This window comes from Lepus europaeus, chromosome 23 (assembly GCF_033115175.1).
Source record: "Lepus europaeus isolate LE1 chromosome 23, mLepTim1.pri, whole genome shotgun sequence".
Taxonomy (NCBI): Eukaryota; Metazoa; Chordata; class Mammalia; order Lagomorpha; family Leporidae; genus Lepus; species Lepus europaeus.
Genome location: NC_084849.1, coordinates 5,255,228 through 5,273,080, shown reverse-complemented (window position 1 = coordinate 5,273,080; position 17,853 = coordinate 5,255,228). Strand labels below are relative to the sequence as shown.

The 17,853-nt window shown below is 64.7% G+C and overlaps 1 protein-coding gene across 1 annotated transcript in view; it reads left to right on the top strand.

The window, feature by feature from the left end:
• The window catches only part of DNAH10 (dynein axonemal heavy chain 10), a 118,919-nt gene that overhangs the window by 93,882 nt on the left and 7,184 nt on the right, over nt 1-17,853 (top strand). The window contains 12 exon segments of the mRNA XM_062182412.1: nt 1,936-2,110; nt 6,829-7,010; nt 7,492-7,628; nt 8,308-8,525; nt 9,990-10,211; nt 10,320-10,467; nt 12,425-12,704; nt 13,141-13,370; nt 14,342-14,615; nt 15,177-15,281; nt 15,468-15,622; nt 16,525-16,679. Of these exon segments, the coding sequence (XP_062038396.1) occupies nt 1,936-2,110; nt 6,829-7,010; nt 7,492-7,628; nt 8,308-8,525; nt 9,990-10,211; nt 10,320-10,467; nt 12,425-12,704; nt 13,141-13,370; nt 14,342-14,615; nt 15,177-15,281; nt 15,468-15,622; nt 16,525-16,679 (2,281 nt within the window).

Sequence of the window (17,853 nt, the reverse complement as noted above, 5' to 3'; positions counted from 1 at the left end):
TGCGCTGCTGGTCTGGCGCAGCTGGCGTCCACTCGGTCTCATCTGTGCACAGACACGAGCTGGTGGCTTGAGCCCGTGGTGCGCTGACAGGTGTGCCCTGTGCAGCGCTCCCCCCGCCCCGCCCCTACATCGTCACTTCGTGTGTGGGGGATGTGTTGGGGGTTTGCCCAGTGGGAGGCCATCTCCTGAGCCCCGTGAGCTGAGCCAGACGGGCCGGCGCTTGGCCTTGGCGGTGGTCCCTCGGGACATCCGGGACCTTTCTCGGGCCCTTGGCTGGGCTCTTCTGGCTGAGCAGCCGGGGACCTGGACCACACTGCCGCCGGGAAGCTGCCTGGCCACCTACGTCTTGCCGGAGACACGGCCCGCAGCCCTCTCTCGGGGCCTCTGGGCTCCCGCGGCTATCACCTTTCCCGCCCATTCTCAGCCGCTCGCCCTGCCTGCCCCTCCTCCCTGTCACCCTAGCCGCCGCCAGGTGACAGCACCCACCGCCCGGGATGGGCTGATTCCGCAGTCCTGGGCCCCCGGCTACCCCGATCCCTGACTTCCAGCCCCGCGTTTCCGTGAGTTAGCTCGGCTCCTTCCGACGAGGTCTCGTTTCTCCTGACCTGACCGTTGTCGGTCTCTGTTCCGTGCAGGGGAGGCAGCTGGCCTGGCAGAGGGTCCCTGCCTGGCTGTGGTCCCACCTAGCGATCTCCAGCTTGATGATGCTGGCAGAGCGGTCGCGGTCCACACCCTCCATACTTGGAATTGCGATTTTTTTTTTTTTTTTGCATTTATTTTATTGATTTGAAAGGCAGAGTTAGAAAGAGACAGATCTTCCATCTGCTGGTTCTCTCCTTAAATGGCTGCAACAGCCAGGGCTGAGCCAGGAGCCAGGAGCCTCATCTGAGCCTCCTATGTGGGGTGCAGGGGCCCTAGCACTTGGGCCATCTTCCTCTGCTTTTCCCAGGCCATCAGCAGGTAGTTGGATTGGAAGTGGAGCAGCCGGGACACAAACCGGCACCCATGTGGGATGCCAGCACTGCCGGGCAGGGCTTTACCCGCTACACCGCAGCGATAGTCCCAGAATTGCGAGCTTTGTTCTGCACCTGGGCCTGTGCAGTGCGGTCCCACCCCGTGGTGGGGAGGGGACACCCCGGTCTCTACCTTGCACCCGGCTTGCTGAGCTGGGGCGCTCCGTGGGTGGGGTGGTTCCCATGCATCTCCGGCTCGGGTGGCTCTCCTTGCGCGTGCCCAGTGTGAGTATGCGGCGTGGCCCCGAGGTCCCTGCCCGTTCCCCTGTGTCATCGCACGGGACCCTGCTCTGCAACACCTGCAGTTCCACTTCCTCCCTCCTGAGGGCGCCCGCGCCCCTCTCCACATCCACGCTCCTGCTCCAGGACTCCAAGCATGCCACTTGTCCGCGAGCCGCCCTTGGCTTTGGTGCTGTGACAAGGGCTCTGGGTGTCCGTGGCATGGGCGTGGAGGAGCAGGCAGGGGAGATGCGTCCGCCTTAGGCAGCCAGGCCACACACTGGAAGCTGCAGAGGGCTGGGGTTGTGATGCCGGTTAGCCGAGCTGAGGGATGGTTGAGTGGGCCTGAGGCGGCCGGGCCTCCTCAAAGGGGGCAGATGTCCAGCTGGGCCTGGGGAACCTGGGAGAAGGGGATGGAGGCGGGGAGAGGCGCCTGGGGGTGCGGCCGGGAGCAGGAGGGGCAGATGGGAGTCTGCAGCCAGCACGGTGGGGCGGGAGCCCTCTCAGAGCCTGCGGCCGCCCCGGGAGGGAACGGCCGGGGCCCAGGGGCCCCTCAGGAAGGCCAGGGTCCGAGCAGCCGCCCAGGTGTTGCGAGGGTTGCCGTCCCACCAGGACTCCCGGGGCTGCCCGTGGGCCCAGCACACGCGGGCCGTGGCGAGCGCGTCCTCCCGCACGGCTGCGCTGACCGCCCCTCCCCCTGCAGCCGAGGAGAAGAAGAAGCTGGCGGAGGAGAAGGCCATGGAGGTGGAGGAGCAGAACAAGATCATCGCCGTGGAGAAGACCGAGGCCGAGACGGCGCTGGCCGAAGTCATGCCCGTCCTGGAGGCCGCCAAGCTGGAGCTGCAGAAGCTGGACAAGTCGGACGTCACCGAGATCAGGTAGCCGCCGCTGCCACAGGGGGCCGAGATCCAGCAGCCGCCATGGACGCCCGGTGCGCCTGGGCAGTGCTGATCGTGCCCCTCGGGCGGGTGAGGGGCTCAGTGCTCCCTCGAAGGAACTGTTAACTGCCCCCACCTGCAGACTGAGTCAGGGCCAGGACGGAGCTGGTCAGCCCGCCCTTGGCACCGAAACCACGCCCGAGCGCCACTTCACACCTGTAACCAAGCCAGGGAGTCGTTCGAGCCGAGTGGGGGAGGGGGCAGACGCTCTGCAGCTCACTGTCTGAAGTGATGTCCCCAGAAGCAGAGGGGGCTCCTACGGTCAGGAAGGAGGTGGGGGAGGTGGCGAGTCACCCCCAGCACCACCCCAACCCCACATGGCCCCCCGCACGGCCTGGTCTCCCCGGGGCTCTGTCATGGATCTTCACGGCGCCATTAGCAGGGAGACGCCCTGCGTTGCCCACCCAGCCCCTCCCCCATGTGGCCCCTGCACAGGTCTCCCAGGCTGCTGTTCGGCCTTCCCAGGGGCCCTCTCCCTCGGCTTTCCCTGCGCTCCCCGTGTTCCCCGTGGGAGCCCCGTGTGGCCCTGTGGGTGAAACGCAGGCGGATTCGCACACAGAATCTGCTCACTGCTCCGGGAACGAGCACAGCCGGAGACGGAGGGGAGGCCATGTGCAGAGCTCTACAGGGCGTGGCGCTCGGGGTGGGGGGCACAGGGACGGGTGTGTGGTGGTCAGGGCTGAGCAGAGAGACTGAGGCTGGGTGGCAGGTGGCGTGCTCGCAGCGCATTTTCCAGGGTCATAGGACTTGGGCACTGAGAGCAGGCGGCTGGGAGGACCGTGAGGGGGGTGTCTTTGGAGGGGAGGGGCTGTGCCCCCCATGGACCCTGGCTTCCCCGGGATCCTGGGGAGTGTGAGGCGTCCCCTGAAGTTAGGCAGGCGTCGTGACGGGCCCAGCTCACCCTGGGGTGCTGTGTTGAATGCCGCGGTGAGAGCAGGGGACACGCAGCCTGGGGCTGCCCCCCGGTGCCGAGTGGCCCTCGGCAGGGCACCCATCCTCCCCGTGAACCAAGGATGCTGTCACCGCGCCACCGTCTCAGCGTCTTTGGTCCTCTCTGGAGACCACAGGGCTCCCGGGTGAGGAGCTGTCACAGCCGCGGGCACAAGGCCAGTGCCGTGCCGGCATCAGCTGTTACCCGGGTGACGGCCTTGAGAAGGCATGCTGGGAGGAGTTGCACGGTGGCGGCCGCCGTGCCGTTCACTCAGCCTGTGTCCATCAGAGAGGATTCTACGTCCCTCTCGTGCTCATTCCCGTTTTACTCTCAAGGCAGAGACGCGGACGCAGGAAGCCCTCCCATCTGGCTGTTCACCCCGGATGCCTGGCTGGGCCAGGCTGAAGCCGGGAGCTGGGATTCCCAGGTGGTGGCTTGGCCACTGTGTCAAGTGCCCACTCCGAGGGTTTTTCTCCCTGGTCAAGGACCCAGGTACGCAAGGGTCTCCTTGGCGCCTGACTCTGGATTCCTGTTTGCTTGTTTTTGAAGATTTATTTATTTATTTGAAGGTCAGAGTTACAGAAAGAGGTCTTCCATCTGCTGGCTCACTACCCAGGTGGCCGCAACGGCCGGGTTTGGGCCAGGCCAAAGCCAGGAGCCAGGAGCTTCTTTCAGGTCTCCCACGGATGCGGATGACAGGAGCCCGAGTACTTGTGCCGCCACCTGCTGCCTGCCAGGCCGGAGCAGGGGCCTGGGCCCAGGCACTGGGAGGGTCAGGCAGGCGTCTTTGCTGCTAGGCTGAGTGCCCACTTCGGGGGATGAACTGGAGCCAGGGGTTGGGCCAAGGTGCTGGGAGTGGGGAGGCAGGCCGAGCGCCCATCCTGGGGATGAGCTGGAGCTGGGGGCTGGGCCCAGGCGCTGGGAGGGGGAGGCTGCGTCCTCGCTGTTTATCTGTGCTGCCGTGAGTGGCAGAGCATTTCCCTGTTTGCCCATGGGGTGCACACATGTGTGTGTGTTTGCTGATGGGGTGCACACACATGTGTGCATATTTGCCCGTGGGGTGCACGCATGTGTGTGTGTTCATGGGGTGCACACACATGTGTGCATATTTGCATGTGGGGAGCATGTGTGTGTGTGTTTGCCTGTGGGGTGCACACGTGTTGTTTTCCTGTGGGGTGCACGCATGTGTGTGTGTGTTTGCCTGTGGGGTGCACACGTGTGTGTTTGCCCATGGGGTGCACGCATGTGTGTGTGTTTGCCCATGGGGTGCACGCATGCATGTGTGTGTTTGCCCGTGGGGTACATGCGTGCATGTGTGTGTGTGTTTGCTTATTTTTATGTGGCCGGTTTACTCCCTGAAGGCCCTCAGTAGGCAGGGCTGGGCAGCTGTCCATCCTGCTGTCCTACGTGGGTGTGGTGGGGACCCCGCTGCTTGAGCCATCACTGCGCACACTAGGGTGCGCGTGGGGTGGGGGCTGGGCCAGAGTGGAGTGGGGGCTTGACCCCGGGCGCTCTGATCTGGGACTTAGAGGTCCCCAAGCGCCGTCTCAGTCACTGGCTACACGCCTGCCTGGAGGCCGGCGCTCCTTGGCCGGCCGGGGTGCAGGGCTCCCTCTGCTGCTGGCCTCGGATTCTCCTCCCCTTCCTTTCCTTTGCTGGATAGCGGCTGGGTGTCAGCTCTGAGCAGGCCCTGGGGCTGGTGGGCAGTGGACTGGCCCGCGGTCGGGACTGGAGCTCTGTTGCCCCGGGCGGCCCAGGTGCACCGTGCACCGAGAAGTGGCGTCCAGGGAGGTGGGGAAGGAAGGGCTGTGCTGAGGATGAGGGCTCCCTGGCTGCAGGGGGGCAGCACCGGCATGGGGGGCGGGGCAGGGGCTCTGCCGCGGTGACGTTCTTCCAGGGAGCGCATGCTCCCGTCCTCTGCCTCTGGGCGTGCCTCGTGACGGGATGAAGGGATCAGATGAAGCCACGATGTCTCCATTTCTCTGAACCCCTCAGTCACCTGGCACCCCAGGAAGCGGCGTGTTCTGGATAACGGAGGCCCCAGCGCCTGCCCGGGATGCTTGCATTGTAGCAGAGAACCCTGCTTCCATAGACTTGCAGGATTCCTAAGTGTGCGCCCATTTCACGGGTGGGAGACTGAGGCCCCCAGATGGTCGCTGATTCACTTGGAGGCTCGAGACCCTGGCTCAAGTCTACACACAGCTCAGCATGGGGGGGTTGGGCCTGGCTCTCGCCACGCCCCCTCCCCCAGGAAAGCTTTCGCAGGCAGTTGGCAGTGTTGCCAGCTTCCCCGACAGCCTGCTCCGGCCTAAGGAGCGTCTCCCCCATGACTCAGGGCCGTGCTGGCACTGGGCTTGCCCTGCCTCCTGGCCGGTGCCCTGGCTTGCCCCTGGTCTGTGTGGTGCCCTCCCCGTGCTGTCTGTGGGGCATGAGCAGAGTCCTGGGTAGGGGGTTGGAGGGTTTGCCCAGGACAGAAAGGCCCTGGTCAGCCGGTCCTCTCTCGCTCTGCCACTCTCTGTCTGCCTTGATTTCTCTCTCTCTGTCCCTTGCTCCTCCTTTCTCTCTGCCTCTGTCGCCTCCTCACCAGGCCGGGCTCTGCCCAGGCACCCACCCCCGCTGCTTCCAGGCCCCGCAGGGGCCATGCTCACCCCCCGCGCTTCTCCCTGCCTCCCGCTCCATCACTTTCTTTTCTGCTCTGCTCCCTCCTCCAGTTTCTGCCTTCCTCACGGCTTTGTGGAGCCGGCGACCTCCGCCCACTGCCGGCCGCAGGAGACCAAGGCCAGGCAGTGCCTGCGAGGCCGGCTCAGGACTCCTGGGCTTTGTGCCAGCACAGCTGTCCCCCTCCTCTTCCTTTCGGGGGTCTGGGTGGCCGGACACCCATGTGTTGGAGAAGCAGCAACTGGCCAGCTTCCGCTAAGACAAAGAGCGCCATGAAGGGGTGGCCCAGCCTCACAAGAGCCCAGGGGACCCCAGGCCTTCCAGGCCGTGAGAACAGAGCAGGGCACCCAAGCCCTGGAGCCCGACTCTTCATTGGTGTCTGGGGAGACATGATGACAAGGACGATGACAGTGCTGATGGCCATAGCAGCCACTGCTTAGAGGCTGAGGAGTCACAATGTGGTCTCAGGCTCCACCCTGCAGTGCTGATTCTGGGCAGCCTGGGTTTGAGTCTGATGACCCCACCACGCGATTTGAGCCTGCTGGGTGAGACCCATACCTGCCCTCAGGGAATGCCCGGCCAAGAGCCCACATTGCTGTTGGGATCCAGGCTCCCTGGTGCCCTCCTGGGGCCACCTGCTGGCCAGAGTGACACCTGCTCGCTGGGGTGATGCCTGCTGGCCGGGGTGACGCCTGCTGATGGGGGTGATACCTGCAGGTGGGGGTATTGCCTGCTGGCCGGGGGTGTTGCCTGTTGGCCAGGGGTGACACCTGCTGGAGTGGGTGTTGCCTAGTAGAGGGGGTGTTGCCTGCTGGCCGGGGGTGACTCCTGCTGGCCGGGGTGACTCCTGCTGGCCGGGGGTGACTCCTGCTGGCCGGGGTGACTCCTGCTGGCTGGGGGTGATGCCTGCTGGCCGGGGGTGACTCCTGCTGGCTGGGGGTGACTCCTGCTGGCTGGAGGTGACTCCTGCTGGCCGGGGGTGACTCCTGCTGGCCGGGGGTGACTCCTGCTGGCCAGGATGACGCCTGCTGGCTGAAGTGACGCCTGCCGTTTCCTTCTTCCTCCCCAGGTCGTTCGCAAAGCCCCCGAAGCAGGTGCAGACCGTGTGTGAGTGTATCCTCATCATGAAGGGCTACAAGGAGCTCAACTGGAAGACGGCCAAGGGCATGATGTCCGACCCCAACTTCCTGCGCTCGCTTATGGAGCTCGACTTCGACGCCATCTCCCAGAGCCAAGTGAAAAACATCAAGAGTGAGAGCCTGCAGCAGAGAGAGGAGGCGGGGCCGTGGGGGAGAGGAGGAGGGGCCATGGGGAGGAGGCAGGGCTGTGGAGGACAGAGGGAAACGGCAGCCCCTGTAGGGCAGAGGGGAGAGCAGACCCTCTTTGGGGCCCACCTGGGTGTGGCTATGCCCAGGGCGGCTGTGACCTGACCTCCTGCCACCTGCTGTCAGCTGGTAGTCTCTGGCCTCGTCTTTGGCTGTGGAAGGCCGCAGCCCTGCCCACTTCACAAGCACGGGGGACAGGCCCCCCCAACCCTGAATCCCAACTGGCTGCTGCCTGAGCCCCCACGTGCCCCTGCCTGCAATACTTAGAGGTCATGGGTCGTGGGACGCCCTAGGTGGCCGTGACAGGCCTTCCATGTGCTCCGTGTGGTTTGGCCACACTGGTGAACCCACCCCACTTGCCTGGGGGTAGCTGACGGCCCCCGCCCCACCCCCACCCTGTTCCCCAGGCCTCTTGCGGACCCTCAACACCACCATTGAGGAGATGGAGGCCGTGAGCAAGGCTGGGCTGGGGATGCTGAAGTTTGTTGAGGCCGTCATGGGCTACTGCGACGTCTTCAGAGAAATCAAGCCCAAGAGAGAGAAGGTACGGCCCCCTGTGTGGCCGTGGCCATGGCCACGTCTCCCCCACCGCCCTGAGTCCACTCTCAGCAATAGAACCGGGCTCCGTGTGAGGTCTCCAGGGTCCTTTGGGTGGGGGTCACGGCCCTGCCTGCAGCCCAGTCCTGGCTTCCTGCTGACCCATACCCTGGTCCTTGAGTCCCTGCCACCTGGATTCAGCTGTGGGCTCCTGGCTTTGGCCTGGCCCAGCCGTGGCTGCTGTGGGCATTCGGCGGCTGAACTGGCAGATGGAAGATCCGTCTCTTTCTCTCTGCCTTTCTAATAGATAAAATCAGTCCATAAAACTTTAAAGAGATGAGGGTTTCCCAGCCCCACACCCATGGTTCTCTGTGGTGGTCAGTCCTCGGCACTGTGGGATGCTCAGCGGTGCCCCAGGCTCCCCCCGACACCCCGCAGTGTCCCCCGAGGACAGGGTCATAGGTGGACCCTGTCTTTTTAAGTCCTGTGTTGGCACTGCTTCATAACTCGAGAGACTTAGAGCCCCATAGTGGGACCAGCTGCTGGGTTCTTGGGTGGAGTCACAGGCAGGTCGTCTCACAGCAGCCCAGCAGACATCTGGACTGGGACGTGGAGCCGGACGGGGGGCCTGTGCCCCGAGAGGGGCCACGGTGGGCGCCCGCGACGACTGAACCGCCCTCCCGCAGGTGGCCAGGCTGGAGCGGAACTTCTACCTCACCAAACGGGAGCTCGAGCGGATCCAGAACGAGCTGGCCGCCATCCAGAGAGAACTGGAGGCGCTGGGCGCCAAGTACGAGGCCGCCATCCTGGAGAAGCAGAAGCTGCAGGAAGAAGCCGAGATCATGGAGAGGCGGCTGATCGCCGCCGACAAACTCATCTCGGGGCTGGGGTCCGAGAACGTCAGGTCAGCTTGGCCGCCGGCGGGCCGCCCCCTCCCACCTGCCCTGCCCCAGCGGGCGGCTCCTCCCCTGCTCCGCCCACACCCCGCCCAGGCAGGCGGCTCCTCCCCCTGCCTTGCCCCGCCCCCGCCCAGGCGAGCAGTCCTCCTGAGGCTGACCCCACCTGTGGAACTCTTCGCCTCCCGCACTCTTTATTCCGTGTGAAAATCTGCAGACCCTGGGGCGAGGCCTTCATTGGCCGTTGTCCAGGTTAAGGCGGCCAATGGTCGATTCGCAGACTCCGTCTTCTCCCGTCCCAGGGGCTACTGACTGCTGAGGGTTAAGGAGGCAGGAAGACCCAGCAGCACCCAGAGAGGAGCCTTGGAGGGGGTGTCTGCTTCCTGGTGACCTTCAGTCCTCGGCTCCTGAGTGTGGGGGAGGAGCCCCCGTCTGTCACTCACAGACACCTCCGCAGGGCCCCGTGGCTGGTGTCCTCCCAGACACGACCACCTGGCCATAGTTTCCGATTGGCGTGAGTGGGTGTGGTGCGGAAAATGCTGGAAGCGTGTTTGCTTGTGGGAACGGGAGGTTGTCAGCGTCTCTGAAGCCCGGAAGGCCTCTGTGGGCCTGGGCGGCGTCCCCGCTGGCCTTAGGTCCGCGTCTTTGACCAGGCATTGGGAGACGTGTGGCCACTGGGGACCCTGACAGCACTTGCTGAGCTTGGAGGTCCCTGGGTCCACCAGGGTGGGAAATTGCAAAATGGACCAGTGGTCTCCCTTGCCCAGAGAGAGCGTGTTTTAAACCACGTTTCCTTCTGCCTTGCCCTGTTAGCAAGGTGTCAGGCTGGTTCAGCTACCTCTGTCTCTGTGTGCGTGCCTGTGTTTGTTTATTTGAAAGCAGAGTTTACAGAGAGAGAGAGAGAGAGAGAGAGAGAGAGAGAGAGAGAGGTCTCCATCCGCTGGTTCACTCCCCAAATGGCTGCAATGGCTGGAGCTGAGCCGATCTGAAGCCAGGAGCCAGGAGCTTCTTCCAGGTCTCCCACATGATTGCAGGGGCCCAAGGACCTGGGCCATCTTCCGCTGCTTTCCCAGGACATAGCAGAGAGCTGGATGGGAAGTGAGGCAGCTGGGACTAGGACTGGCGCCCATACGGGATGCCAGCGTCGCAGGCGGCGGCTGTACCCGCTGCACCACAGCGCTGGCCCTGGTGGTGGTTCTCGTCCCTTCGCTGTTCAGAACGTTTTCCTCTCTTCGCTTCCTCGCCTGCTCTCCTTGGGGCCCTGGTTCTGGGTCAGGACGCTGCGGGGGGCCCATGCAGAACACACCTGGTATTCCCATCGCGTGTCACTCTAGCAAGCTCCTAGCTTTCTGAGCTGACACGACCTTGGCCAGTGTTTACGGGGTGTGGTGGGGTAGCCGGAGAGGTGTGGCCGAGGCAGGGTGTGGGCGTGGCCGGAAGGCGGCGCTCAGGCAGCCTCCGCCCCGCGCCAGGTGGCTGAGCGACCTGGACGAGCTGATGCATCGTCGCGTGAAGCTGCTGGGGGACTGCCTGCTGTGCGCCGCCTTCCTGAGCTACGAGGGCGCCTTCACCTGGGAGTTCCGGGACGAGATGGTCAATCAGGTGTGGCAGAGCGACATCCTGGAGCGCGAGATCCCCCTGAGCCAGCCTTTCCGGCTGGAGAACCTGCTCACCGACGACGTGGAGATCAGCAGGTGTGCGGCAGGCGCCCTGAGCGTCTGGGAGGGTGCCCGGGGGGCTGCTTGTCTCCCGGGGGGTTGCGGTGGGGTTGTTGCAGAAGGCCGACCCCACCACCCTTGCAGGTGGGGCTCCCAGGGCCTGCCCCCCGATGAGCTCTCGGTGCAGAACGGCATCCTCACCACGCGCGCCAGCCGCTTCCCCCTCTGCATCGACCCCCAGCAGCAGGCCCTCAACTGGATCAAGAGGAAGGAGGAGAAGAACAACCTGCGGGTAGGGGGCTTCCCCCACTCCCAGCCGAGCTTTTGCTTCTCTCAGGTCCCTGGGGGCCCTGGGCGCCCAGGCACGGCGGGCAGGGAGGGCGAGAGCCCAGGTTGACAGAGAAGTCACCCACACACCGCGGGGTTCAGATTGGGGTCCGAGCACCGGCAAAGTTGTGTGACGGCCGTCAGGTCCATCTTAGAACTCGTGTGTCGTCCCCCGGAGAAATGCCATCTCCTTTAGCTGCTGCCACCCAACCTTCCACCCCACCTTCCCCGGCCCCTGGCCGTCACGGATCACTTCCTGTCCCTGCGGATTTGCCTAGGAAAGGGGTCACGGAGCTGCGACTTCGCGTCCGGCTCTGTCACTCAGCGTCGCGCTGAGCTGTCTGTGCTGTGGCCTGCGTCCCTCCCCCTTCCACTCCCCCCTTCCTCTCTGCTTCCTCCCTCCCGTCCATCTTTGTGGGTGTGGACGCTCTAGAATTTAGAAAACACACTTAAACCCGAAGCGAGACGGTCTACCAGGGATCTTAGATCTCTCGCTGCCGTCAGAGCGGAAGTGGAATTTCTTTCCTCTGGGGCAGTGCCCTCCTCCAGCTCTGAGGTCCGTCCGAGTTCCCTGGCTCTGACGTGGCAAGGAGGAATTACCGGGGCCGCTGGGCCCTGGGGACGACCCCTCTCCCGGGTGCTGATGGGGAGGAGGGACCTGGACGGGCAGCCTCCCGGTCAGCTTCCAGCTCTGGCCTCTGGCGCTGGTTCCTGGCCGAGCCTTGGTGTGGGCTTCGCACCTGGGCGCGGAGTCTCTGGAGAGGCTGCACACCGCACTTCCCTCTCTTGAAGGTCTCTCCCGGTGCCGGTTTCCCTGCGTCCCCCACGCCCTCCCGAGGGCCAGCGCCCGGCTTTCCCCAGTGCCCCCAGCCACCACTCTCACGTGCACGTCCATCTGCCCAGTTTCTGGGTCTCCTGCTGGCTCTGCGGCTGTAGCACAGGGCTCTGGGACGGGGCTATACGTCCACAGGGACGTCGGCAGCCACCGCTCCCAGCAGAGCCGTCCACTCTGGCTCGTTGCGGGCCACATCCGTGTCCCTGTCACCCGACAAACGCCGGCTTCTCTGCTTTGGGGCCGCCGTGTCTTCACCCCTCTCGGCGCACAAGCGGCCTCGAGCAGCTTGTGGGAAAATGGAATCGAGACAGCGAGAGAGGCTGCTGGACAGCTGACTCCGGCAGAGACGCTGCGTCCCTCTCTGAGCCCTCGGGTTGAGTCCCGGCTCCACGTCAGGTCCAGCTTCCTGTTGTGCACCCCAGGAGGCAGCCGTGATGGCCCCGTGCGGGAGTCCTGCCACCCACACGGGGGGCACGGGCCGCCTTCCGGGCTCCCGCTTCAGCTGCGGGCATGTGGGGCGCTACTCGGTGGGTGGCAGATCTCGCTTACCCCGTTCTCTGCCTTCCACACGGATAAGATAATAACGATAATGCAGAGAACGGACTTTGAGCAGCCTTCAAAGCCCCCTCGTACCCAGGAGAGGGTGGTGGGGCCCGGGTGCTTTTTGCTGGACAAATCTGTGGTTTTCAGTTTTACCTTTTCCTTGTGCCGGCCCCAGCGCCCAGGTGCGCAGGTGCCTCTAAGCGCTGGTGTGGCTGGGATAGCACAAATGTGCTGATTCATGGGGCTCCCTGGCGCTCCTCCCCCTGGGGCTCCCCCTCCTCACCCCCCCCCATTCCAGCCCCACCCCCGGCTCCCCAGGGTCCCCTTGTAGGGACCTCAGCACAGTTCCTAGGTGGGGAGGGAGGGAGGCAGGGCCGGCAGAGGTGCTAGGGCACAGTGGGGCGGTGGGTTGGGATCCCTTCTGAGGTCTCCTGGGCGTGTGGAGCGAGGGGCTGCCCTGAGCCTGCCCTGGGTGCCCCGGGTTATGCACCTGCTCCCCCCCCTGCCACCAGCCGCCGCCCAGCGTGCCACCCTTGTCTTCCAGGTGGCCTCCTTCAACGACCCCGACTTCCTCAAGCAGCTGGAGATGTCGGTCAAGTACGGGACCCCCTTCCTGTTCCACGACGTGGACGAGTACATCGACCCCGTGATCGACAACGTCCTGGAGAAGAACATCAAGGTCACCCAAGGTCGTCAGTTCATCATCCTGGGAGACAAGGAGGTGGACTACGACTCCAACTTTCGGCTCTACCTCAACACCAAGCTGGCCAACCCCAGATACCCGCCGTCGGTGTTCGGGAAGGCCATGGTGATCAACTACACGGGTGAGGACAGAACGGGTGGGGCCTAGGGGGCGGGGCGGGGAGTGACCCCACCCTCGGTGGTCTCGGGAGAGCTGCTGGGATGTCACTGGGCAGCACTGCAGCCCGTGGGATCAGGCGCAGGCCACGCCACCCGGCTCCACAGGGGCGTGGGAGGACACGGGCTGGGCTGGGGTCCCTCTCACCCTCTGAAAAGAACTGGATGCCGCTGCTCGCGTTCCCCCAGGGCTGTCGGCCTGGAGGGGCCGAGCGCCTGAGCCCGGGGTCCCCAGCATGCGGTGTTTTCTTTGTGGGGGGCGTCTTCACAGCACCACCCGGCTCCGTGTGGCCGTGTTGCCACCTGGTTCTGTCTGGAGCTCTGGCGGTGGCTCGGAGAGGTCCCGGCTGCCACCCCGGCCGCCCCGGCCGCAGCCGGTGAGGGCCACCCGTGTCCCTGCAGTCACACTGAAGGGCCTGGAGGACCAGCTGCTGAGCGTGCTGGTGGCCCACGAGCGGCACGAGCTGGAGGAGCAGCGGGAGCACCTGATCCAGGAGACGAGCGACAACAAGAACCTGCTGCGGGACCTGGAGGACTCGCTGCTGCGGGAGCTGGCCACGTCCACGGGGAACATGCTGGACAACGCCGAGCTGGTGTACACCCTGGAGGAGACCAAGTCCAAGGCCACAGAGGTAGCCGCCACGGCCGGCGCACAGCGCCCGCCTCTGCCCGAGGAGAATCCAGCTGTGACCTCAGGGGCTCGGGAGCCGGGGGGCTGGGGGCGTCCACCCAGGATCGTCCCCTCTGCCTGGGAGCTCATCAGAGTCGGGTTTCAAGTCGCCTGAGGATTTGCGTGATGGGAAAGGGGAGGCGTCCTGACGGGGCTCCCAGGGCCTCTGTCCACTGACGAGGGCGGAAAACCCAGCCCTGTGTGGCTTAAGTTAGAGGGAGGGCGCTGCCGCTATGGTGCAGCGGGTAAAGCCACGGCCTGCAGCGCCGGCATCCCATGTGGGCGCTGGTTCGAGTCCCGGCTGCTCCACTTCCAATCCAACTTCCTGCAAATGCACCTGGGAAATCAGTGAGGATGGCCCAGTGCTTGGGCCCTGCACCCACGTGGGAGACCTGGGAGAAGCTCCTGGCTTCAGCCTGGCCCAGCTCTGGCCGTTGTGGCCATTTAGAAAGTGAACTACAGAGGGAAGATCTCTGTCTTTCCGTCTCTCTCTCCCTCCCTCCCTTTCTCTCTCTCTCTCTCTCTCTCTCTCTCTGTAACTCTGCCTCTCACATAAATAAATAAATATTAAAAAAATAAATAAGTAAAAGGAAGGTTGTCATCTTGGGGAGCGGAGACGACCCGGACTGGCTCCGGGACTCCACGCGTGTCTCTCCGTGTCCGGGCTGGGCCTTCTGTTGGGTCAGCTTCACCCTCTTCCGGTTCCTCTCACGGTCACAAGACTGCTCTGGCCTCGGGCCCCAGCCCTCCGGGGTCACCGAGGACTAATCTCGCTCCCAGGGTGAGGGTTCGGAGGGTTACTGGAGTGGCGTGCCGGCCTCGGACGGGATGCGGGGCGTAGGCAAGGGAGCCAGGCGCGCCCACACCCGCCCAGGGGTCTCCCCCGCCCCTCCCCCGCCTTCCTGGCCCTGGGTGACGGGCACCTTTGCCCAGGTGTCCGAGAAGCTGAAGCTGGCCGAGAAGATGGCGCTGGACATCGACAGGCTGCGGGACGGCTACCGGCCGGCCGCCCGGCGCGGCGCCATCCTGTTCTTCGTCCTGTCCGAGATGGCCCTGGTGAACTCCATGTACCAGTACTCGCTGACCGCCTTCCTGGAGGTCTTCGGCCTGTCCCTGAAGAAGTCGCTGCCGGACTCCATCCTCCTCAAGAGGCTGAAGAATATCATGGACACGCTGACCTTCAACATCTACAACTACGGCTGCACAGGTGAGGCGCCCCGGCGGGGCTCAGCCCGCCACCCAGGAGGGTCCCGGGCCAAGCAGGTGAGCGGCCTGGGGCTCAGCCAGCCGCCCAGGAGGGTCTTGGCGGGGCAGGCGGGGGGCCTGGGGCTCAGCCCACCCCCAGGAGGGTCCCGGCGGGGCAGGCGGGGGGCCTGGGGCTCAGCCTGCCACCCAGGAGGGTCCCGGGCCAAGCAGGTGAGCGGCCTGGGGCTCAGCCCGCCACCCAGGAGGGTCTTGGCGGGGCAGGCGGGGGGCCTGGGGCTCAGCCCACCCCCAGGAGGGTCCCGGCGGGGCAGGCGGGGGGCCTGGGGCTCAGCCTGCCACCCAGGAGGGTCCCGGGCCAAGCAGGTGAGCGGCCTGGGGCTCAGCCTGCCACCCAGGAGGGTCCCGGCGGGGCAGGCGGGGGGCCTGGGGCTCAGCCTGCCGCCCAGGAGGGTCCCGGCGGGGCAGGTGGCCGGCCTGGGGCTCAGCCAGCCGCCCAGGAGGGTCTCGGTTTGTGAGGCGGACATGCAGCCGCCGGCACCCACACACCGTTGGGTCCCCGCAGGGCTGTTCGAGCGGCACAAGCTGCTGTTTTCTTTCAACATGACCATCAAGATAGAGCAGGCGGAAGGCAGGGTCCCCCAGGAGGAGCTCGATTTCTTCCTGAAAGGTAACAGCCGCCGCGCTCCTCCTGCCCGCGGGGTCCCCGTGCGCCCGCGCGTTCCCGACCATGCGGGTCTCGGTGGTCACGGAGGTGGTTGTGCAGGGCTCAGAGCGGCCGCCCTCCTCTGCTCTCGTCCCTGCTGGTGGACGTACGGAAGCGAGAGGGTCACTGCTCTCGCTGTGTCGTGGGTAGGCAACATCTCCCTGGAGAAGAGCAGACGGAAGAAGCCGTGCGCGTGGCTGTCCGAGCAGGGCTGGGAAGACATCATGCTTCTGTCGGAGCTGTTCCCCGACACCTTTGGGAACCTCCCGGACGACGTGGAGAAGCACCCCGCGGCCTGGCAGGAGGTGAGCGTGCCGTCTTCTCGGCCATCTGCAAGCCTACACAGCGTCAACCCCGTGTGAGTGACAGGACGCTCTTTAGGACGGCCACTCAGTGCCCTCCGTGCCTTCCAGCTGCCTGGGTGGAATTCTTCCTTGTCTAAGTCACACAGTTACGTGGGAGGACCATCAGTCTGTCCATCCACCCTCTGTCCATTCACCCCCCAACCACCTACCCATCCCCCACTTATCCATCTCCCTCCATCCATCCATCTACCCAAATGTCCATCTGTCCCTCCCTCCATCCATGTACCCACCCAAGTGTCCATCTGTCCCTCCATCCATCCATCCATCTACCCAAGTGTCCATCTGTCCCTCCATCCATGTACCCACCCAACTATCCATCTGTCCGTCCATCCATCCACCCACCCACCTATCCATCTGTCTACCCACCCACCTATCCATCTGTCCTTCCCTCCATCCATCCACCCACCCACCCAGCTATCCATCTGTCCCTCTATCTACCTGTCTGTCCACCCACCCATCTGTCTCCATCCATCAGCCCACCCTCCCACCCCACCTACCTGTCCGTCTGTCCATGCACCCACCCGCATACTCACACGCCACCCGTGCACCTCCCTACTCGTCCATTGCCCCCCAGCCGCCCCCGGCGTCCCAGAGCAGTCCCTGAGCACCAGCAGCACTCGATGGGGCGAGCACCAGACTCGGCAGCGAACAAGGCTCGGTTCCTTCCCTGTGACGTCTGTGACTCCTCGGAGTGGAAACGTTAGACCAAGATCAGAACTGGGCTCGGGGCCCTGTACCTGTAGGTCCTCGTCCCTTTACGGTGACTCCTGGCACCTTGGCATGAAGACGGGGCCGCGGCGGCCTCTGAGCTGACGCACGGTGCGTGCTCTCTGTCTTGCCAGTGGTACGACCTGGATTCCCTCGAGCAGTCTCCGTTCCCCCTGGGTTACGACAGCAGCATCACCCCCTTCCAGAGGCTGCTCATCCTGCGCTGCTTCCGCGTGGACCGCGTGTACCGGGCCGTGACCGACTACGTGACGCTCACGATGGGGGAGAAGTAAGCGCGTCCCTCCTGCTCCGTGGGCCTCGCATCTGACGTCGTCCCCTCCGTCTGGCCGCGGGGCTGCCACAGCCCTGCCCGCCAGCGGTGGCCTCCCCAGACGGCTGTGCCCAGGAGAAATGCAACCTGAGCCACGTGGGCCACTTCAGATGGCCTGGTGGCCGCGAGAGAAAGCAACCGGCAAAGTTTGACACCAGGTTTTAGTAACCGAGAATGCTAAAACGTCATTTCAACACGTGACCAGGGCAAACGTGGCTGAGAGCTCTCACGTGGCTGCTTTGGGGAGTGAGTGTGCAGGATCGGTGTGGGTTCACACGTGTAGCGAGTCTCAGTTGGGAGCAGGCTCGTGGCAGGTGCTCTGTGTGCCCCGGCGGGCCCCGGGAGTACACGGTAGCTCTGGCATTGAGTGCAAGGCCAAGGAGGTAACTCGCGGTTGCCGACAGGGCTGTGCCTTCGTGGCTGGCGGCGGTGGAAAGGAGGGACGGGCCTCTGGCAGAGCTCCTAGTCTAGTCTGGGTCCACACGGCAGCTGCTCTCAGCTCCTGGCCACGGACGGCAGGTGGCAAGAGGGGCCGGAGTGGCGAGACCCCCGAGGCTTTAAAGGAAGCCACCCAGAGTTCTGCATGGAACCTCTCCACGCTCGCGTGCTGGCCAGGGTCTTAGTCCGTTTGTGCCGCCGTCCCCAGCTGACCGGGGTGGGGTTGTAGCGTGGTAGTGAAGTCGCCACTTGGTCACCCACGTCCTGGGGTGGAGCTCCACCTCCGCTCTGACCCAGCTTCCTGCTGCTGCGCCCAGGAGGCAGCAGATGACGGCCTGGGTGCCTGGGCCCCTGCACCCACGTGGGAGACCTGGGCAGGGCTCCTGGCTTCAGCCTGGCCCCGCCCTGGCTGCTGGGGCCCTTTGGGGAGTGAAGTGGTAGACGGAAGATCGATCTTTCTCTCTCTGCCTTTCGACTAAATGAAATAAAATAACACCCAAATAACTGATGCTGGGTAATGCGTAAAGAAAAAAGCCTATTTGGTTCTGGTTGTGGTGTCAGCATCGGCAGAGAAGTGGGGAGGGCAGTGGCCGTGCACGGGAGGGCCGGGCACATGGGCAGCTTTGCTCTGTAAGTGGTCCTGGGACAGCGGCCCTAACCCTTCCCAGGGCGGCCTCCCTGAGCCCCCCTCCCC